General features: G+C 34.6%; 1 protein-coding gene across 5 annotated transcripts in view; it reads left to right on the top strand.

The window, feature by feature from the left end:
- The window catches only part of LOC147079586 (endoplasmic reticulum mannosyl-oligosaccharide 1,2-alpha-mannosidase-like), a 54,440-nt gene that overhangs the window by 4,506 nt on the left and 24,911 nt on the right, over nucleotides 1-25,023 (top strand). The window contains exons 3-7 of one of the 5 annotated variants that reach the window (XR_015069996.1): nucleotides 7,292-7,431; nucleotides 10,983-11,165; nucleotides 11,692-11,832; nucleotides 13,170-13,391; nucleotides 15,823-15,879. Coding sequence is in view for 3 of the 5 variants with exons in the window: in XM_085942342.1 (XP_085798468.1) it covers nucleotides 11,118-11,165; nucleotides 11,692-11,832; nucleotides 13,170-13,388 (408 nt within the window). In the remaining 2 variants the exon portion in view is untranslated. Of the gene's footprint in view, nucleotides 1-1,810; nucleotides 2,285-7,291; nucleotides 7,432-10,982; nucleotides 11,166-11,691; nucleotides 11,833-13,169; nucleotides 13,392-15,822; nucleotides 16,679-25,023 lie in introns of those variants that run through there. The other 4 variants (XM_085942342.1, XR_015069997.1, XM_085942340.1 and 1 more) reach the window with 4 other exon arrangements.

The following is a 25,023-nucleotide window of genomic DNA, read 5'->3' as shown; positions in this document are numbered from 1 at the left end:
TATCTGCAAAATCAGCTCATAACAATCTCTAACCACCGTTGGACAAATTTTTTTTTATTCAGTAATGGGTAATTGCTCCAATGTTCTTCAAAGACAGCGATTTCTAGTCATGAATTTTTTTGACCGTGTGATCCTAGGAAGATCATTTTTGTTTTTACAAGAAATGGGTGTTGGCCACTTGCTCAACCTTTTAGGTCCATACTCTGACTCCAAACACACACTGAAAAACAGTACATTATGTGTATTTGCCAGACTCACGACATTGTACGCTGACGCGTTAACCGCTCACCCACCACGCAATAGTGTAGTAGTACAGCGGAAAAAAAATGTCCATTACATTTCTATTCATTTTGTGTGAAAAACCTCATTTCTATTTAATTCTCATTCAAATTTACTCTAGGTTTCTTCTTCCGTCATGTTCACGCGACAGATATAATTTTCATATTGTTCTTGATCCTAGTTCTTCGGTTTCTATATACAGTACTCTCTCAGTAATCCGCCACCCCAAAAACCAGACAGGTGTCCAATTAGCGAAAACGGCGGATTATAGTGCATACGTACAAAATATGGTAAGAATAAATTAAAACAGGTATTTCGTAAAAATAGTTTTTTTGAGAAATTTGTACTAGCAAATTACCGTTTTATTTATAATCAAAATCAAGTATTTACTGAATTAGATATATTTATAAACTAAAATAAACTAATATATTTATAAATTTTATTAATCAATTGAACAGTACATCACTTGACACAACTAGTATTTCAGTGAGACAGATATTCTTGAATGGCAGGATTCCTGGCTTTCCCTACAACCAAAAGCTTCAGTTTGTGTGTCCCGGTTGCATTGGAGCACGGTATAATTGTGATGCGGTCCTTGGATACTTTTCTCCCTGGTGCATTACTTTTTTCGCGATGAACGTACTTTTTACGAAGGAGAAATTTCCAAAATAAATTCGTTTCATTTGCGTTGGTATACTTGTACACGGCGAACTACTGAATTTGACAATCGAATACCGGCGAATTATAAAGCTTGATTTTGTGCTAGTACTAGTGCTAGTGCAACTAGTAAATATAGCCGCGGATTATAGTAGTTGTCGGATAATCGAGGAGTGGCAGATTACTGAGAGTATACTGTATGGTAGAGTAAAGTGGTAGATTAATATACCACCAGCATTAACGTCTATATTTCCTATAATATTGTTTTAATAATGAACTTTACATCATAAGAGCATTCGCGATAACGTACACTGGTAGATCAGTCTACCATTCAGTGTGAAGTTGGCCCTTGTTTAGAAATAACCGACAAATACGCCAGTGGTAGGTGTATGTACCACCGATCGATAACACACACTGACTTTGGAAGTTTGGGTACATGTGTCAATTTGAATCGGTTGCTAATTTGTGTTGCGATTGTTTAAATAATGGAAAGTAAGTATATATCAAATTTGTAATATTCTTTTATCATTTACACAAAAATAATTGAACATTTTTCAAAATATAAGTGGTAAAACAAGACTTTTAGTAATCGACAGCTAAAAAAAAATCCATAACCTCAAATTGCGCACGCATGTTTGAAGCTGTAGATCTAAGCTTATATTTCACTTAATTACTTCGGGAATTGTTGCTAAATTACATGTATATAGTATCGAAGTATCTTTAGTTTTTCATCAGAACATTTGCGTCGGCGTGTTATTAGCTATTTTAGAAAAAATAATACGATTTTTTTGATTATTTCATTTTGTTAGAACTAATAACATTTTTTGTGCTGCAATAGTTTCTTACATGATTTTTATTTATTATTTTACCCTAGAAACGTCTTACTCCGTGAAGGATTTAAAAGAAATAGATGAAGAGGGGTGGCTGAAGCTACTGAAAATGGCGGAAGACCAGGCTGAACGTTCTGATTGTGTGATAACTCAGATGCTGACGATGTCTTTGGAGATGAAACCGGGATTACTAATTCACAGGAGTCAGCTATCAGAGGACATGAACTGCCAACGACCGCCAACAAACAATCTACTACCAGCGACCGGCTAGTCTAACAAACCTCTTTATGGAGAAGAACACAAAAACTACTAGCCGCCGATATGGATATTGCAGCACAAAAAATAATCAAAAAAGAAGCTCATGTTAATGCCAATTATGTCAAAAATGTTTTGGCCCATTCCACACATCTGGGTGGGTGGGAGAAAGAAAGATAACTGAATGAATAATTTAATTGGCTTTAATTTAATGTAATAAAACATGTATGTAAAAACAAAATAAATAATATAAGAATCACAAATAGGATGTTTATTATTTATAAATATAACATAATTATTTAAAAAAAAGTATATGGTCGATATATATACCACTGAATATGCATTTTCCTGATATGGCCTCAAACGGTCTGTGGTATATACATACCATGACTTTTTTTTCTTCAGAAAAAGTATACATTCGAAAATTTACAAATTCAATATGTTTATAATCTTTAAAAAGAAGATAATTAAGCTTTGAAGATGTAACTCCAAAAAAAGTGTCTTTTATATGGGGTTGTCATGCGTGTCCCTAGGTGGCAGCTTTTCGTTGGGCACCACTGAGAAGGCTGTGTAGGCTCATCTCTCGCCCCACCTCACATTTTTTCCACCGCAGACAGCTCCGAAATCTCCCTGGATGACCAAAGGATGTTCTTTTTAGATTTTATCCATGATTGTACCAGCGTATGTCCATTCGTGGTTTAACATAATAACACCGGAGTTTCAAAATCGTGCACAATTGATACAGAGGGTCCCACGGTACATAGTTTAGATGTAGCCACTTGCATGAGTGGAGGTGGAAGCCTCACCCACGTCATTGTCGACATCGGAAAGTGTCGATATCTTCCTGTTCTGTCTGCGCTGTTTCTCTTTTGATCAATTTACATGTCACAATCGGAATCCAAGATTACTACGGGATCTTGGACTCACTTATCGGATTCCATAGCATGTTGATGGCAAACAAATGGCAATTTGTTTCAACCGATAAACTCTTAAATGTAATAAATATAGGTAAAATAAAATTGGACTTAGCGTTACTTGTACTTCACTTTTTAATTTATCCCGCATAAGGTACATATTTCCGTGGCACTGTCATAAGTTTACCAGTTGCTACAGCATGGGAGACACCCTTTTCAATATTGAACGTTCCCTTACTGGTTGACTTATAGATCAATACATATTGTATAAAATTATACAAAGAATACATGCGAATTTTTTTCTCAATTTTAACCAAATGTGGACTTATCGCTTTTTGGAATTAGACGCCTCATATATCTTCGGTGGAGGTTTGTATTAACAGATTTTTGTTTTTACGAAAAATTTATGTTAGGCACTTACTCAACTTATCATTATTGTTATTATATCACAATTTTATTTAGTTAACTTAAGCATGGACTACGTACACAAAATATAAAGCTGCATCCATATTATTATATGCGTAAGCGACTCTAATTTAACCGTCTATACGGGACTCCAAGCATTCGAGTAGTAAATCGCATCTCGAGTTGTGTCGTGTCTAGATTCCGTCGGATTTTTATAGATAGAATTTGTCTGCCATCGCCCCTCTAGATTTCCTTAACGCCCCCTTATTTTCTTTGAGCTTTCTACTCCTCCCCTGAAAGCCTCCAGCTCTCACACGGGGTCGTTATCGCCCACTTTGAGAAAAACTGATATAAATCAACACCTTCGATGCCTCCGGATATGGCTATAAGACTAATCTCTTTGATGATATTTTGAATATCATTTTCATAATTGCAGTGAACTTCAACAATTTCACTGAACAATCTTTTCTTAACACCCTTTATACACGACTGGGTGACTTCACTCCACGCGTCATCGATGTTTCCGATAGCTTTAATAATATTAAATTGTTTCCACCAAACCCGCATGGCATCTCTATCACCTCCCATCAGTTTCTTCAATGAATAAAGAGAAGAAGAATTAGACGATCCTTGGATGCTTTAAATCCAGAAGCAGTCTTCTCTATGGAAATAAACGTACGTGTTGGCATTCGTTTCAAATAGAGTCCCGTCTCATCGACATTAAAAAAATAGATTTGGTGGATAATTCCCCTTTCCACAATTTCCAGTTTGAAAAAAAGATCTCGATATAGCAAATCTGCGCTAGCCGGGGTCGCGATGAACGGGGGTACCTGTACTGGTGACCGAACAAAACAGAACAGCCATGGGAAAAATGAAACATTAATTTTTGTGGAATCTATTTGTTGATTAAATTTTAAACGAAATGCATATACTTATATATAAATATTAAAAAAAAAAAAAAACACAATTTTTAAGTGAAATCATCAAGGTATAATATATACTTTCATTTTTTTTTACAATACCGTCATTTTGAAAATAATGCATTTTTTATATCGTCATCAACCGGGGTCAATCCACTGCTGGATGAAGGCCTCCCCAAGCGTCTTCCAACTCTCTCGATCCTGTGTCGTTCGCTGCCACTTATTTCCGCCGAACTTTACCAGTTCATCAATCCAGCGGCTTTTAGGGTGACCCTGTGGCCGTTTTGTGCTCCTTCGGTACCACTGGATGACGGCATTTGTCCAGCGGCCATCCTTTCGGTGAGCAATGTGCCCCGCCCATCTCCATTTCAGCTCTTTGGCAATGTCTATTACATCACGTACCCCTGTCTTCTTCTTAACCCATTCGTTTCTCTTACGGTCCTTTCGCGTGATGCCCAACATACACCTCTCCATGCCTCGCTGTGCGACTCTTAGCCTTTGGACATCTCTCGTGTTGAGGGTCCACGTCTCGCAGCCATACGTGAGCACGGGTAGCACACATTGGTTGAACACCTTACGCTTAAGCCTGTGGGCCTCGTAGGGGCGGCCAGGTCTAGCGGAGCCAAAAAATGTATGGGGACCACCATGAAAGCGCGGAGAGTGAGCGGTAGACAGTCTGGCCGCTCGTCGAATTTGCAGCGTTTCGAGCGGCTAGCTAGCGGTGTGTCAAACAAAATTGACTGTTCCCCTCGCCCTTCCTTTCCCCGACTTCAAAAAACGTCTGCAATTGGTAGCGTTGGGTAGCCGCTGCTATGAATCTTTTGGATCACAAAATAGTTTGTGTTTTACGCGCGTCTTAGTTTGCTATTCATTTTTATTTGAAGGAAAATACCTACTAAGCCCATATTATTATAAATTACACTAGCATGTACCTATACTTTTAAGTTTTTTTTTTTTTAAGTACAGGTATAAATAATCTAATGCATTTAAGTTTTGTACTATGTATTCCATTTGAGTCGTTTTTTGCGACCCGGTTTTTGACTTACGGCATCTTCAGGCACTATGCGCACTCATCAATGGTAAATAAACACTGTCAATAAATGCAGTTAATTATATCTTATATAATAAAATTAATACAACAAAGTAGGTACCTACCTATTGAGTCAAGATTACCTACATATTGCCTGAAGATGTCGAATGCAGAGATGCAGAATTCCTCCAACTCACACGTACGTGTACATATAAAAAATAAACCACCAATATTATGTGTCATCACTGTCATCTTCAATAATAATTGGATAGGGAAATTAGATACGTTGTTATTGTTATTAGGTACGTTGGTAGTATTCTTTATCAAGTCTCTAAACCCGCCACTGATATAGGTACACTGATGAAATTTATTTACGATAGTTTTAGATTTAAAATGCACATTAACCTTGATTTTGATATTAACAAGGTACACAATATGTAACAGAGCAAGGTTCCAATGAATTCGGCGAATGGCTGATAACCATTCCTCGTAGGTAACCAAGCTTCTTTGCCGGACGAACTATTTGGCGTATGCTTTTGGTCCGCGCACTATGTAAGATATACAAAAAGTCTATAGGTATTATAGCAGGTACGTCCAAAATATTGTAATTTTGAAATCGGAAATGTCTATTTTTAACTAAATACAAATACATTCCTACTATAATTACGTTATTCCTGCTCCATTGTATTTTTTTAATTATGCAGAACATAAAATGAAATATTATTATTATTATTATATTGCTGGCGACAAAATAATTTTGTTATGGGTATAATAATAATAATGCCGATGCGGCAACTAATAACTTTCTTATTAATTTATTACGTCAGGTGTCATGTTTCTTGTCAAAACCATACGCGGTCAGCGCTGTGAAACCTTTTATTATTTTATTTTATTATTTAATTCTGAATAAAATAATGTATAATTAATTTTTACCAGATTTTATATAATATTATTATTAACGTTTCAAAAAATGCGCTTGTGCGTTACTAAACATTTCAAAGTTTTCAATTCTTATTGTTTTTTTTAGTAGTTCGGCATTTTTTCTGGTTCGGTTAATCTTATAGGTATGCTGAGAATTCACTGTTTTTGTGAAATACGGGATTTTTACATATACAAATAAAACCCGCTTCTGTGTGGGGAATTATATACATAAACCTTTATCAATTTTGATCTAGTGACTGTCGGGCTATGTAAATTATTTATGTTTATTTACATAATATTTTCCATATTTAGCTTTGCATGTATAATAAAATGAACACTTTATAAATATACACTTGATTACGTAGGCGAGTGTAGTCAAGATCTCAATAATTCTTCTTCTTCTTGGTCGTACACTCATGGCTGAGGATCGTGACCAAATTTGAATTTCGTCTTCCTTTCCATCCTTCTCGATCTTCCGCTTCTCTCAGGGCAGAATGGATGGTGCAATAATTCTTACATGATTACAAATTCACAAATACTAAAAACGTTGTGGAACCGCCATCATGTGCCGAGTTATGCCAAGTCCCAAATCAAGATAAATAAAAAAACATTATATAAACAGTTTTTAAGTTGCATATCAATTGTTTGCAAACATTTGTATAAAAACAATTCATAGATACTATTTTAAACAAATGTGCATTTTTTTTGTATTTCGCCACGAATAGAAAACGTATGCAAACGCACAAACAAACATGCGAGCGTGGACGTGTCTACAGATTTTGTTTCACTAAAAGTAACGCCGTGTGGTCTCGACGAATGTTGTTTTGATTAAATCTCATAAATCTGTATGATACGGGCTGCCCAGACTACATTTAATTGATAACAATGTGTGCAGATGAATACGTGCGTGATGAAGACTTACAAATGTTTGTAATGTGCATTTGTTAAGCGATATCAGTTTACAAACAATGTGGGTATTTTACAAAAAGATCATACAATACCCTCTGGTTATAATCCAAACAACTCTGTTCAGGTTCTCAATTTCTTTAAATATGTTAAATAAATTTTTATATTGAAAAGGTGACGTGCCTCTGGCTCAAACCGCTGGTAAAGGACGCTCCTACGTGGGACAGGCCAAGCATTTGGAGCGGATAATTAGTCTAGACTTCATCGCGAGTTGCATGAGCGTTTCCACCAGGTCCGCGGCCTAAGACACAATGGTAGGTCACTTTTGAAGATACTATTCAGACGTCCGAAAGCACTCCATCCCAGCTTTATTCTTCGAGCAATTTCATCGTGCATGCTTCCATCTATGGACACCTGCTGTCCGAGATAGACGTAGCTGCTGACTTGTTCGAGTTGGGTGCCATTAATACAGATAATCGCAGGGTCCGAAAAACAGTTCATCACTTTTGTCTTTGAGGCGTTTATCTTTAGGCCGACCGTTTGACTGACATCCGTGAGTTCTTGCATTCTACCTTGGAGGTCTTTCGGGTCTTGTGAAAGTATAACTATATCATCTGCAAAGCGCAGGTGACTGAGGTGCTCCCCATTAATTGGAACACCTTTTTCCTCCCAATCAAGTTTCCTAAATATTTCCTCAAGAGTAGCGGTGAATAGTTTAGGTGAAATGGTATCACCTTGCTGGACACCTTTGTTAATGGGGAATTTACACAATCGTTTGTGGAGTTTCACGCATGCTGTGGCATCACTGTATATACTGTTCAATATATTTATGTAGCGTCTGGAAATTCCTTGGTTGCTAAGGGCGTCTATAATAGAAGATTTTTTTATTGAATCAAATGCCTTTTTATAATCAATGAAACCAAGGTATAGTGGCAGTCTGTATTCTTGATACCGTTCTATAACTTCTTTGATGACTTGGATGTGGTCCATCGGGCTATAGCCTCTTCTGAACCCAGCTTGCTCTCTCGGTTGATTCTCATCTAGAGCAGTTTCTAGACGGTTGGAGAGTATATAAAATTGTATAATGTAATCACTGCATGTTGGCCATTTGGCGTAAATACCTCAATTTATCTGAAAGCCCACTGCGATAATCTCGATTGACATTTTGGCAATTATGCAGCTGCTAGATTTGGCGTAGGTTAACACCATTTATTGTAAAACCATTTAAATGATTAAAGGGAAAATACAAGATATGGAACGGATTATAAAATGCATTTATTTTATGGCGCTTTGGAAATAATTTGTATCCGCAAACTATATATAATTGTATACAATTATCTTGTTTGTCCATATTCAACGGAAACCCTGATAAGGATTAAATTATCCATCCCTTTTTAATCCTGACATCCTAATGTTGCTAATAGATAGATTACAATACATATTCAAATAGTTAAAATTCCGTTTTTTATCTCTGCAGAATTATTAAACTGATTATTTTGTATCTTCGATATTCGTCACCCAATCATTTTGAAGATATTATATTGATTAAGATGAGATATCCTAAGCTTGCCGGCAACACCGAGTTAAGTTTATTTGAGGCTTTCTAGCGATTAGTAATGCAGAATTTAGGTATATAATTTGATTTATTATGGCGTATTGAAAATCTGTGCTATTAAAAATCTATCAACATAATAGAGATAGGACAATTTCAATATTAAATTTATATTTTTCTGAAAGGTCATAGTTATATTATCTTTTTTCTGTTTGTCACTGTTCTGTTTTGTCATGGTCTTTGTCCAAAGTCAGCCATCAAGTACTTGGAAATCAGTTGGATGATCCACTAAGACTGACTTGTGCTTATTTCCACATCTTCAAAAATTAAAGTCTCAAAAACGGCTGATATCCTGTAATCTGAAGACTCGGGGATTGTATAATAGTATTTTCGTTTCCCCGATAAGAGATATTCCCGCTTGTTGATATGCATATTCCCAATTTTTTAACGTCAATGTCAACAATCAATTTTTAAGTTGGGTAATGGTAGTATGCACAGTATCAATACAATAATATTATGCTGATAGCATCCTAGGAAGAAGCTCCCATGATTGATTGTTTATAATGTGCTCAAATACTAATTTGGGTGATCTTAATACTACATACTTTAGTTGAGTCCAAATGAGAAGCCTTATTCCTCTCATGGTAACTAGTTATTATCTGATCAACCCAACTAAAAATCAGACGTAATTGAGTGTGTAGCTTATCCTTTTCAACCACACATGACACATGACATGATTCCTAGATGTGAAATACCTAACATAACGTACAGCATCTATTTAGTAGATGTGTGTTTTGCTGTGGTTGATTTAAAAACTTATACATGGATTGCAATATGGTAATATCTGGTTGAATTTATTATATATTTCATGGAGTTGCGTCTTTCTGCTTCGAAGGGGTCATGACACTTGCATCCTTTGTAATGAAACTATTTTTTTTATTATAGGAATTGGAACATTAAAATTTTTATCAATTATAAAAAATGGTTTCACCCTTAGACTATAGATACATCTAGACGCCACCCATTGCATTGCTTAATGAAGCTGCGTGCCGTGCGTTTGGTTTGTGGGCGAGCGAACGCATTCGTATACAAATGTTTGAGACCATAGACCATTTCGCTAGTGCTCGCACTAGACGCTCAAAATTAAAATACAATTTTCTATTTTTTTACGTTATAAAGTATTTTTAAGCAGTCAAAATGCAACCATTAGGTATAGATATCCATAATTTAAGTTATTTTAAAGAAACACTAGGTCACTTGATATTAAAATACATAATAATATACAAATACATTATCACGAACATGTATCAACTTACCTAAGAAACTTAACGTAATACCATCTTCTTGCTTATCAGTACGGCTACCACATTTTAATACAACACACAGAACCATCTTTTCTACTTAATTAACTAAAAATATTTACCACTGACTTTATGTTTAACACAAAAAATAGCAATTTTAGCAACACGGTTATCGACGCTTCGTTAAGCAATAAGCTAAGATTTGGCAGCTATACCGTAGCAAACCATCTCCCACATCTGTAAACCTTTTATCTTACTCTAGCGCATGTCGCAGAGATTATAAGGGTGTCAAATACTTTCTCACTCGCACTTATGCATCGTTTTTGTTCAGGCCTTGGTTTCACCATAGCTATTCTATCATTTTTATTTTTATCATTATTATTATTGTATTCATTTTTATATGTAAATTGAGTTTCATCCTTCTACTTCCGAGGTACAGATATATATTTGCATAGTTAATGTAGCTTTTCACTCATTGAATTAAAATTTGGCTGATTTTCAAACAACTATCAAATAGCACTTGAGTAGGAATGGTTTTCACTGGTAGATTATTACCAATCTAGTCTTTACCTACCAGAGGCACCTAGCTCGATTTGATATAATTAAAAAGGATTTCAAGTTATACACATTTATATTTTTGTAAAAATCTATGTTTTTTAAAATAAATATAAACAATATTAAAACTACGAATTTGTATATAGAAATCTTAATAAACTAAATTTTAATAATTAAGTGGGACCCTTTAACAAATTCACATTCTATAAAAAAATAATTATTGTTTAAGATTATCTTTGACTTAAAATAAAAAAATATTTTTCTTTTTAATGTTTTCAGATACATATTTACTAATTAATATAGTTTAAACTGTAAATTATCAAAAAAATGTCCCAAATTGTAAAGATTCATATTTTTCCGCTAGGTGCCTCTGGTAGGTAGAGATATCGCCTGAATGGTGCAGATACAATTTTTTTTTGTAAATTACTAGATATACTATATTATTAATATATTTTAGGAAATCAAGCCAAAAATGGACCACTTGACATGTTATATACCGGGAACATTGGCATTGGGTGTAAAAAATTGTATGCCGCAAAGGCACATGCAACTTGCTGAAGACCTTCTGTACACCTATTACTAGACTTACGCGATGCAGCCTGCTTTCCTTGCTCCAGAAATCAATTATTTTAATTTATATGTAAGTTAACATATCTACATTATTATTATTCATAGCCAATCATTTAATTCCCTTCATAATTTTTATATCTGGACTACATATAAATACATCCAGTTTTTATGATCGATCCTATAATATTAATTATGGCAGATTAGTTACACGTCACACTTATAATGTTGTGGATCCCGGACCTAGAAAATTCTTATGTTGTTTTGTGTACTTGGACCAAGAGTATAGACTTAATAGGGAGAGTGTGTGGCTAACTTCCATTTATTGTAAAAACAAAAATCTTTTAATACAACCTCCACCCTGTGAAGGCCCTTATGATCTTAGGATCAAACGTAATAAAAAAAAAACTTTATTTTGTGTCAGTTGTACATTATTTGCCGTTGCTAAATAGTCTGATGTTACTAAACGGTGACCCATATCGGAAAAACCAATTCAATTGGATACATACTTCTATAAATTAGAAGTTAAATTCAATTTCTATCAGTATTCTGTATATTCATATGGATAAAAATACTTGAACTAAATGTTATTATTACAGGGCGAAGTATCATCCAACATGTATGTGAAGAGCAACGATGCCCACAACCTCCTTCGTCCAGAGTTTCTGGAAAGCTTATGGTATATGTACCAATTTACAGGCAATACGACTTACCATGACTGGGGGTGGCAAATATTTCAGGTGAACTATTACTAACTTTCACTATTGTTTTTTTTTTAAATATATTTTTCTTGATTCTGGTTCAAAGCACTTTTCTGTCATATGTATATATTCATAAACTATCAAATCAAGCTTCATTTTGTTGGTTACATAAAGTAAAACCTTGTTAATTATTCAAAATCGACAGGATCGAAAATAAATTAAAAAAATATGGGGGGAAATGGTATAATTTAAATTTTTTTTTATTTTCATTGTATTGTTTCTGATCATTCATGTGCCTACCAAATTTTTCGATGAAATTCTTTCATATTACAATCATTGCTAAGTACCATGTGTCATTAATTCATTATGTGTAACTATACCAAAAGAAGAATGTACAAATTATGTATTGTAGGTAGGTTATTTTCAAATCAATGCGAGACAAATTGTCATATACTCTGTCCTGTCAAGTGTCTCTTCAATGCCCTTGATTGAGAGTCAGATAGGACAGCGCCATCGGTGTATTCCAGGTCTCATAACTAAGAACACTGATAATTCGGAATTCGCCGTAATTCAAAATTTTCGCAAAAAAAATGTCCCTTAAAACATTATTTTCATATAAAACCATACCTTTAATTCGAATTTCGTAATTCGAAATGATTACAGGAGTCCTGGCATATAAACATATTCAATAAATTGTAATAAAGTACACTATTTCATGAGCCAGTCATTGAAAATTGTGACAGATTTTTCATAAAACATCATAAATTTCTTATTTTACGAAGGTAATAAAAATAATCCTGACATTTTATGACCCACTAACACACACGGAACCGGAAATTTGGTAGGCACATCTATGATCGTAAACAATATCGATGAAAATTAAAAATTTTATTATTTTTCCCCCATACATTCCATAATTCGTAATTCGATTTTTTTTTCAATTTTCGGTCCCGTGGAATTTGTATTAATTTTAAAATAAACATGTGTAGTATGTATTCTTAATTCAACAAAAACAAATATGTAAGTATGAATGAAAAAGTATGCACTATTTTGTTGAATCGCTCATAACATACCAAAACTATTATGGTTTGGTTTAGTCAGGGTTTAATTGATTTTTAAAAACTAACTAAGACCCTTTGTAAATTGTAGTCGTAGTACAATAAAAACAATTATGAATGACTGACAAAGTTTAATGTGCACTATTTATGTCGGATCATGACAGCCTACCTTCACCCTTTGCCACTGCCGCACATGCTTGTTCGGGTACATGTAAAATTATTAGTATTGATACTTTGGGGCACTTGTAGAATTTCAAATGAATTTTGGCATGATATTCATATAAATCATGATGAAATAATTTATGAATATTGTTACAGGCCTTTGAAAAATATACGCGAGTCCAGAATGGCTACACATCTATCGGCAGTGTGAAGAATGTTGACAACACTCGTCCAACAGATATGATTGAGTCTTTCTTCTTGGGCGAGACATTGAAGTATTTTCACCTGCTGTTTAGTGACAACCGCTACACTCTCGACCTTACCAAATATGTTGTGAACTCAGAGGCTCATCCTTTTCCTATTCGAGAAGTATAGCCGGTAAGTTAACCAACTATTATGATCCTTTTAATACCTTTTGTAGTATTATTTTGGTTACAGATTACACATTTGAGGCGCCCAGTATCAAAGTGGGCCAAAGGTACCTTGATGTTTTTTACAGGGAGGGCGAAAAGGTATATTAGTTATACTTTTGACAATGTATAATATTGAAGTATTATATTTATCTTAATACAGTACTCTCTCAGTAATCCGCCACCTCAAAAACCTGACAAGTGTCCAATCTCATAATTTATGCAACATAGTGAATGTTTTGACGGTTGCATTATTTTCCTCTGCCCATTTAATGGTTACGCGTCGGTTCTAGCTAGTGCATCTTCTGATTTGACTGTATGAGCTGCGTTGACAATTATTGCCTTCATCCTCAGAATCTAAGCCTTTTACTTCAAACTCCTGCGGATATGCCATTGCCATTTCTGGTGACTTGTGGGTTTTTAGTCTCTTTATCCCCTTTTATGTCACTCTACGAAAAAGTATTTCAGGTTCTTGCTCATAGATACGTACGTCAACCATCTCATCATCCTCTTCTGTATCTCTGTATAGGGCTTCACAATATGTTTTCCACCTTGCAGTAACCCTATCCAATTCCATAAGCAGTGTGCCGTCCTCTTCCTCGATGGCCCAGTTCATTTCTTGAAGTCTCCTGTGATTTCTTTCACTTTTTGGAATAGGTCACGAGTTTCTACTCTGACAGTATGGGTTTCGATGTCTTCACATTTATTTCTGAGGAAAAGATTCTTGTCCCGCCGACAGTCGCTGAACAACTCTGTTTTGTTCAGAGTACCTTGCATGTTCTATAGTTGAATTAAGTCCCTTATTCCTAAGATCGGCTCTTGTTTGTATGTTCTTGTCCCATGTTTCATCAGATATTCAGATCTTGCGACGTTTCGGATGTTCCTTACTATTATTGAATTTCTGGACTTCCTCCGTCGCATATAAGGCGGCTTCCTTCAACTTATTCCATGTTGTTTCCACATTATCGCTGGGGTCTACGCAGAGTGATGTCATTTTACGATTCATTTCCTCGCTAAATTGCGATGTCGTAGTATCATTAAATATAAACGGTTGAGTATTCTCACATTGTTTAGTCTTTTTCAACTTAAGTCTCATGTTGGCAACAAGAAGTTTGTTATCGCTCCCGCAGTCTGCACTCGGGTAGGTTTCTACATTAAACACTGATGACCGCCATCTTTTATTGATTATTATGAAATCAATCTGGTTTCTATAATAGCGATCACCTGGTGAAATCCATGTATATAGTCTCCTAGGGTGATGTTGGAACCATGAGTTTATGATTGCAAGAACCTGTTCTACGCAGAATTGCAAAAAACCTACCCCTCTTGCGTTGTGATTACCATCTCCAAATTTACTGATAAACTCTCTGAGACGATTGTCGTTCATGGTATTACCAACTTTGGCGTTTATATCGCCTTGGACAACGGTAATCTCTCTTTTGGGTATTTCTTGGATTGTGCTTCTTAGCTCCTTGAAAAATTCTTCTCTATATTCGTCTGTTGATGCGGCTGTAGGCGCATATACTTGTATAATGTTCAGCAAACATGGCTGGGCGTTGAGCTTTATTGTTATTATCCTGTCACTGATCAAATTGTATCCAATGACACTATCTCGGAGAGTTCGTGGTACAATAAAAGCTACTCCGTTTCAACTTTCGTTTTGTAATGAACAATATACCATGTTGCCAGGTTTGGTCTCAAAGTGTCTCGTTTAAACCCATTATATTTACGCTGTATCTCTGCATCTCTTTTTCGATGATTGCGGGCTTTCTGCGGTGTTAACGTGTACCTATTTTTTTGGGATTTTCGTGACCGATTTACCAGTATCCGATTTCCCACACGTTGCCTGATAAATCACACCCGTGTGCCCAGCAATCAATTTCATACCACGCGGCCCGGACCCTGTGTGGCACCGGGTGTCAGCTGGATCATCTGACGTACTGTTACGATTTTGATGTTGCATTTCATGTGGTTTTCGTGATATTTTAATGTGGTGGTTTACTGTTGACTTCCACATCGCAATATTGAAGCCATTCATAATGTATTCATTATCGCCTTCAAGTGTCAGATCTAAGGCTGTTCCAATCCCCTTGATCACCACCCTTGGTCAGTACTGAAGAAATTGCTGCCTTCCTCCAGTGGACCCCTCTTAGTCTGGCTCCTCATCATAGACCTGTCTGGCTTGGGAGACCCTTCCGATAGTTAGACTACCGCCAGTATAGCCCTACAAATCCTCAGAATGCCCAAGCTTCCTCACCACGACAAGGTGGAGATCCATTCGAGGAGGCTTTGTATCTAGTATTAGGCTGTGTATCTAGTATTAGGCTGTGTATCTAAAAATCTGTTTTTGAGTCCAGACATGATAAAATTCAATAAAATGTAATTTCTTCTTGTTTCAGAATGTACCGCCATAAGGAAGACTGACTTTTGCTGTGCTGATATGCTGAATGACCAAAGTTTGTAGAAATTAACAAGTTTTATCATTATACTGATTCTTCTTAAATCTCAAATGGCCATTGTAAAGTGTTTTTCTAATATAGTAAAACTCCGTTAATATGAACATGATTAATTCAAAATACGTCGTAAATCATAAGTTTTCTTTGTATGTATGTGTTGCAACACAAGAACTCAGTAGTAAGATTTTTCTGTATGACTAATTATTGTAATTTGTGTGATTAATCTGAAATCAAAACGAATATGGTCAAGCTTACGAAAACAACCTCACTAGGTTTGCTAGAGTGAAACAGGTGACGTGACCGGCCCTGCGCAATGTAATAAAACTTTCCACAAGCGTTGCGACGGATACCTGTGGCTTGCACATGGCACATCAAAAAAAACAATAATCGTGTAAAAAATGCTATTAGAAATTAAAAAGGACACTGATATGGTAATGATCTAATTTCAAAATAAAAAAATAATTAGGTATTATAAGTTATGTAAAACTTTTCAACAGTCAACAGTTTAAGACAGTTCAACTTGTCACAGTAATTAAAACATGGGTAAGGGCACACACCAACTTGCCTATGTTTATATTTCTCTGTCAATTGAATGTGATGGGGTGGCTCACTAAAAACGACAATGGCCCAATGACTATAATATATTTTATCAAAGAAAAATTGTCAAATTTCTTTTGCAATATAATGTACATTTTGTAATTGATTTTTTTCATATTTCGGTTGGATCGATTTCGAATTAACAGGATTTTACTGTATTTAATAATTGTTCATATGTAAATAAAGTAAGTTTAAGTTGATGAAAAGGATCAGAATATTTTTGTATTGTTCATCCATTAAGTATTATACTTATAATAGTCCTCAAATATTCATCGCCATTTTAATTGTATATACCACTAAACATGTATTAAATCTGTAGTGGGCTTCTATGCGCCATCAATATGAATCAATTACCCATCTTCCTTTTTGTGCTCGTGTTTTGCTTTGTTTTCTTGTTTAAATTGATGACATCCGATACAGAATCCGTTTCCATTCATAAAACAATATAGCAAAACATTGTGGGGCCCAAGTTAGGACCCCCGACATCGTGAATGTGTTTAGGCATCGAAAGAAACAACCTGTCCTGTCCATTTACGGGACTAGAATGATGATTTTATGACATTGTTTGGAAATATTCGCTAAACTTCAATTTTATTAACCCGGCCGCCGCGTAAGTTTCAATACAAAAGAAGTCCTGTCTGCGGTACGTTTTTTCGAAATCTTTTTATTCGCTGTATTATATCTGACATTTATTGCCTTCAAACACATTAAGATTATTAAATATAAAATAGGAATTAATTGCCCAATGCACACAAAAATACACTAACAAATTTCTTACCCGAATCATTCGTCAGCCATGATTGCGTTAATATTCGGTACAAATCAATAAACCACACACTTGAATTTTTAAACATATGCCCCTTTTGGGTGAGGAATTCACATTAATTATTTTTACATATTATAATTGACACATTTAATATTTAAATCTCAAGTTTTAACACGATTTTTTACAAAACTGAACATTAAAAAAACACAAGAACAGTTTTAAAAATATTTTGCCGAGTATAGCATATAGCAAGCACGTATAGCATGGGTTTAAACATAATCCTACATCACAAGCTATGCAAACATAACGGGAAAGTGTTTGTTTTTCTTCGAATTGCCACATACATGACATCGACGTCGAGGCTTATCTGTATTTCTAGTCGGCGGAAGTAGTTCGAGCAAGTGTCGTGTCGCAGTTTTCGGCAATAGTCTAATTGGACTATCACTTGTTGACGGTCTAGGTTGGGGTGTATTTGAATTGAAGGGTTCACTTTAAATAATTGTTTAATCACGGTAAGCTGAAACTCACCCAATGTTTGTTTACGTCCTGTTATAAATTTATATAAATAAAATGAATTTAATAAATATAAATCTATCAAATGGAACGCCACTTCCTTGTACCATTTGATAGACTTACGCATGCACAACAAACTACTAAGCATCATGTCGGCTTTGTGAACTATGCCCATATTTTTATTATAATCAATGACACACTTGGGTTTTTGAATGAGCCCACCAGTCCTAAAGTTCATTTTTCCTGTTGACCCAAAAGATTTGTCGTGAGAGTGGTCAGCATGTGAACGTCTCTCCTCTCATGCCATTTGAGAGCCAAAGGGGACTGTTGCACTTAGTCTCAGTCTCTCCCTTTTTCAATTTTTTTACAATCCAGCATCTCTTTTCGGTTTTTCCTTACCATTCCACATGCATTGGTCATATTGGCATGGTGATATTTAAAAATAAGCGGCCTACAGGTATATCTATAGGTGAAACAAGTTTCGTAATTATCGCAAAAGTCCTTCTGGTACTTTTGACATAGATTGAATACATATCTTCTGATTCATTTATCAGGATTACAATAATGAAAAACGAAAAATTGCCGGTTTAAAACGGTGCGTATTACTAATACGCATGACAGAATCAACTGTTCGGGCATATCATAGTAAAAGGAATGAGTCAAAATTCAATCTCGTCTTTTCTTTTATACCCGTATCTTCCGCACCGGTTCTACTCCGCCAGGGGGCAGGCACGATTCAAATTTATACAATTACATTTATGAGGCACTATAAACTCGAGATAAAGTTTTAGATCGAAGTAAGATTCCTACGACAAGTATTGGATTATAAGGTTTGAAATTTACCTGTGTAGAGTAACTTTTTACAATTTGAAAATGATCTGTAGGGCTTAATTGACAGATCTGAGAAATAATTTTTCTTTGTTAATTAACAAAATAATAATGTCCTCGGACTTACATTATTAGAATTTCGATTCTTGAAATTCCTTTTTCTACTTTTTACAAAAGTAGGTACTAAACTCGTACGTACTTTGTTATAATTAATAACATTAATTTATTATTTAAATTTAGTGTGCGCAGCTAGTACTTACAATGTTCAATCATTAGATTTTAATTACGACGTTATCTGATATCATATTTTATTTATTTAAAATATTTTACAATGTTCAGCGGCAAATACATCGCAACGAAATTTCAAATTCTTTCACGTAAACAAAACTCGATTTTATATATTTCAAAAATAGATTAGTTATGAATTGACATTTGTTTACAACATTTAGTTAATGATATCACATAAGTCGTTTACATATTATTGTTTATTTTTAACCTTATTTCTAGACATTTTAATTACTCACATTTTTCTTACAAGACCGTTTGGTCTGCCTGAAAGAAATCATCCATAGTTTACTCTGAGTGGCTGTAAGTCGCTCAGACTGTACTACAGGACTTATTACATGTGCACTATAGCTTCGTTTAGAGGTAGGCCGCGCAGTTTCATACAAAATCGACATTTACGATCGGACTAAAATAGTTGTGACGTCACAAAATCGTCGCAAGAAATGCTGGCTGAAGGCTTGCATTTCGTGGCCATGTCACTATCTCAGGCAAGAATGAAGGGTCGAATGACATGGCCTATTCTATTGTTATAAATATCAGGTAGGTGAAGACTTTGAAGCTGTTTGTAATATTGTCGTGTTTTGAAAATTCATTTGGTATGTACCTAGGTAATATAATAAAATCTATGTATTGTGAAAACTTTACTGATTTTCGGACGTGTTGTAGTATTATCGAATTGTATTTAATGCTATTATTGTAATATTATGAATATGAATCTGCGACGAATTCTCCTGAGTATTGTCCTGGGTCTGTCGTGTTCCATGATGGTATTTTCATCGTAATCTTTTAAATTTCTAATGGTTGAGTTTGGGTGGTTGTCCATTGACGCAAAGAATTTCGTAGCTAGTTTTTTAATATGCTCTTCTAGAGTATCTACTTCGAGGTCTCTGTGCAGGGTTGTGCCTCGGACAAAGTTTGGGGCGCCTGTGATTGTTCTTAAGATTACGTTTTGTACTATTTGAAGTCTCTGAGTGAGCTCTGGGCTGCCGTGTGCCCATATGGAACATGCGTATATCATTATCGGTATAATTATTGCTGAATATAAGAGGAGTTTGCCTCTCATTGAGACTTTGCTGCGGCTTCCCAGCATTGGGCCTAATCTGGCTTTGACTATTCTAGCTTCTCTATTTTTTGCGTTGATGTGTTTCTAGAAGGAGAGAGTTTTATCTTAATGTAGTCCTAGGTATTTAACAGATTTTGACCATGGGATTATCTTCCTATGCATGACGAGGTTGTCTCTGCGTTTGCAGAGTCTATCATGTCTATAGGAGAATATGATTGCTGCGCTTTTAAGCCTTGAATTCACTAGGGGACAAATCGTGCAACATGACGCACAACATCTACGTCGATGTTTCGGAAACGAAGCCGCGGAACATGTTTCTTGTTCAAAATACGTACACACTACGCAACGTTGCAGAATATGTTGTACTTGTCGCAGAAATGCGATACCCGCCAAAGTGACTCTTATTGCAATATCATTAGAGCACATTTTTGTCTTTCAGGCCTTGTCATGTGATGGTGTCTAGACAATTTTTATTATTCTTTTTACCGACAAGCCGTCGGAGCCAGTAGCACTTCACCTTTTTAAATGTATATATTGTAATATATTTAATGAAATTGAGAACCTTCACAGAGTTGTTTGGATTATAACCAGAAGATATTATTGTATGATCTTTTTGTAGAATACCCACTCTATAATAAAATAATCTGCTCGCAAATAAGTTATATAATTGTTTGTAAACTTATATCACTTCACAAAAGCACGTTTCAAACATTTGAAACTCTACGCACGTCCTGAACTGCAAACATTGTCATCAATTTAAATGTAGTCTGGGCAGTCCATATCATACAAATTTGCGAGATTTAATCAAAACAACATTCGCCGAGACCACACGGCGTTACTTTTAGTGAAACAAAATATTTGTAAACACGTCCACACGTGCGTTTTCATACGTTTTCCATCCGTCAGAAATACAAAACACATGCACATTTGTTTAAAATACTTAGTATATCTTTTTATACAAATATTTGCAAACAATTGATATGCAACTTTAAAACAGTGTTTAAAATGTATATTTATTTACGAGGAGACTTATCTTGATTTGGGACTTGGCATAACACTTGATGGCGATTCCTCAACGTTTTTAGTATAAGTAAATTTACATTATGTATGCCTGTTGAAAGATCTTGAATACACACGCCTACGTAAACGAGTGTAAATTTATAAACTGTTCATTGTATTATAGGTACACGCGAAGTTGAATAACGAAAATATTATGCAATTCAACATAAATAATACGTAGCCCGACAAATAAGATCTATATAATTTCCTACCCAGACTCCGGATTTTTTTTTCATTTTACAATATGTAAAAATTCCGTATTTCACAAAAACAGTGAATTTTCAACATAAAAAATGGATGTTTAAAAAATGCTGAACTACTAAAAAAAACAATAATCGAAAACTTTTAAATGTTTAGTAACGCACAACCGCATTTTTTTGAAATATTAATTATAATATTATATACATCCCACGTATTAAAAAATATGATAAAAGGTTTCAAAGCACTGATCGGGTATGTGATTTTGAAAAAAAAACACCAAGCAGTAGGTAGGCGCCGTAATAACATATAATATGATGTAAGCTATTGTCGAGTCGAGCTGCGAAGCTGGAATGTATTATTTATGGCGACAAAATAATTTTGTCGTAAATATAATCTTTCATTATTATTATCCTACAGCTTTGCCCGTTTTTGCGAGCGATTGTGTGCCTTATTCGTCACGTCCGATGGGTTCAAACGCCAAACACACTAATTGAATGTTCGAAATTCAAATAGGTCATATAGAGTATGAAAGGAAGGGTTTTCCGAATTTAAGTTATCTTGCGATATAATATTGATGTTTCTCTAAAGCTTTCCGGCACATACGTCACATTATTGACAATATGGGAATTTATTTTTTCACAATGTTTGCAACACTCGAACCGACTAAACAAAGATGGCCGCTTTAAATTTAAAATGCGTTTTAACCGATATATACAATCAATTTTCACAAACTAATCATAATAAGATTGATCGATAAGCATATTAGAACTGATTTATTTAAATTTTTATAAATTAAGTTCTCTGTTTATGTTAAGTTTCTACACCTCTGACGGAAATCAAGTCTTTTGACACTATAAATTTATTACGCTATGTATACTAACATACGGTATTTCAATTGACTCACCACATATTTACTTATGAGATGCATTCGAGTGACTGTTAGTTGAAGTGAGCACAATTTTATATAACTTAACACAGTCACAAAAAAATCACTTTTAAAAACAAGGTAACATCCGTCATTATTTGTTGTTTATGTAAAAAACGACAGGTGATATTATTTACGTCTCCTAATGATTTAAAAATGCACAGCACTATATAATAACTCACATTTATAACAAGCACCCATAGATAACTATAAATATTCAAATAAACAATAACATTTATACGAATTCCGATTTTGAAAAATGTGGTTTATTAGATATGATTTAAAACTAATTAGAATAACAATAACTAATAATATTAATTTACTGTAAGCAATGATGATATTAATGGGTAAAATGGCGCTCTTGGGTAGAGTTACAATGCTTTTTATGTCAATTTAGAAGTGTATAACATCAAAAAACGTCATGCGTAAATCATTTCAAGTTTATTATTGAAAGAATCATCAGTTAATTTACAATTATGGAGAAACACATATATCAGTAGATTTCTTGAATTTCGAAAAAAAATCAAAAATTCAGTATATTGGCAAAAAATATCAGTTGATCTACTGAAATTTAAGTAGACATGGCAACACTGGATCAACCATAGAATATTATGTCAAAATTTAATAACGTAACATTCTTTTTATGGCTGTTTTTTAAACCAATGAAACTGATAAACATTCAATTGAATTGGCTCATATAACCCAAAAATATTTAAAAGGTATTCAACAATAATTGGTGTTATACATATTATTTAAATCATTATCAACGAGGATCAATCCACTGCTGGATAAAGGCCTCCCTAGCCTGATTCTATTCCTTTCTGTCATTTGAATTCCTTTATTTATCAAAATCGGTGATATTATATTTATCCTCATATTTATATCGTCATCATAATCATCGACTTGAACCAATCCACTGCTGGATAAAGGCCTCCCTATCCTGATTCTACTCCTTTCTGTCATTTGAATTGCTGTGTTTATCAAAATCGGTGATATTATAATTATCTACATATTCGTATCGTTATCATCATCATCATCAACTAGGATCAATCCACTGCTGGATGAAGGGTTCCACAACCTGATTCTACTACTAGCAGTTTAACGAATTTGTGATACTATACCTATTTATATCATCCTTATCAACATCGACCTGAACCAATCCACTGCTGGATTAAGGCCTCCCATGCCTGATTCTATATTTTTCTGCATTTTAATTGCTGTATTTATCAAAATCGGTGATATTATATTTATCTACATATTTATATTGTCATTATCATCATCGACCTGAACCAATCCACTGCTGGATAAAGCCCTCCCTAGCCTGATTCTACTCCTTTCTGTCTTTTGAATTGCTGTATTTATCAAAATCGGTGAAATTATATTTATCTACATATTCATATCGTTATCATCATCATCATCATCAACTAGGATCAATCCACTGCTGGATGAAGGGTTCTCTAGCCTGATTCTATTCCTTTCTGTCATTTGAATTGCTGTATTTATCAAAATCGGTGATATTATATTTATCTACATATTAATATCGTCATCGTCACCATCGACCTGATCTAATCCACTGCTGGATGAAGGGTTCTCTAGCCTGATTCTATTCCTTTCTGTCATTTGAATTGCTGTATTTATCAAAATTGGTGATATTATATTTATCTACATACTCATATCGTTATCATCATCATCATCAACTAGGATCAATCCACTGCTGGATGAAGGATTCCGCAACCTCATTCTACTACTATCAGCGAAATGTCAAACTGTCTGACGTGAATAAAAAATCCATCCCGAAGAGAAAACTATGGCGCCATCTATGCATACTTCACAATTATAATAAAATCCAACACCGCCAAGCCGTCTGCAAGACCTAGCGAGACAGACTGGCGAGAGCCAGCTGGCTCAGCTAGTAATATTTAATTACGATATTCAAAATTAGTATTTTGGATGTGCTATGCTATACCTACCAATATACATTTTTTTATATCGTACATAGTACGCGGACCACATATTGCCACATTATATAGATTATATTAAGAAACTCGGTTATCTACGAGGAATGGTTATCAGCCATTCGCCGAATTCATTGGAACCTTGCTGTATTACATGTTTTACCTTGTTCACAAATATTTAAGTTATTAGCAGTCAATTATTTTTCGTTTTATTTCTCTCGGAATAAGTAATGTTTTCGGAGATGTGAACGAACGACATCTATTTTTAATTTACCACCAATTTCACCCGATATTTGAAAACGGGTCTCAAACTAACATTTTATTTTGTTGTTTTTCAAGAAAATATTTAAAAGTTTTAATACCTTGGTCCTTGATATTATCGACACTTGCAAGTATCGATATAGATACCAAGCAATAAGCATCTATATTCTATACCTGATGATATGGTTTCTTTCTTATGTTAGATGACGTCCCTATTATGTATGTACCTATTTAAAAAAGTGAGGTAGTATTTAACAGACGCTGTACGAAATATTGAAGTTAATTTTAACGAGAAATGGTTGTTAGCCATTCGCCTAATCTACTAGATCCTTGCACTTGATTAAACATTGAAAAAACACAATGCTAACTAGACTATGGTGGGTGCCATATATAAATATATGGGTAGGTATCTATATAAGAATGGAAATTACCATTTCACCCCTACGCATATGGGCTTCCACAGAGGTGTAATTATATAGACAGTTTATAACAGATATATAACAGTTTTTAAGAGGAATGGTTAGCCATTCACCCATCTCATTCTGTTCAACGGTAAAGCTGAGTTGTGTAGGTAACGTCGTCATTACCATAGAAAATAGTAAGCTTATGAAAATTGGTGTTTTAATTTCTTTATTTTACGGAGATAAAAAAAACATCGCAAGTTATTGCAATCCAAATAATTATAGGTACC

Source organism: Rhyacophila brunnea, unplaced genomic scaffold (assembly GCF_057557595.1).
Source record: "Rhyacophila brunnea isolate RB1 unplaced genomic scaffold, BYU_Rbru_1.0 scaffold_1, whole genome shotgun sequence".
Lineage (NCBI taxonomy): Eukaryota > Metazoa > Arthropoda > Insecta > Trichoptera > Rhyacophilidae > Rhyacophila > Rhyacophila brunnea.
The sequence above is the reverse complement of the archived record's forward strand: the minus strand, read 5'-3'. Positions and strand labels throughout refer to the sequence as shown.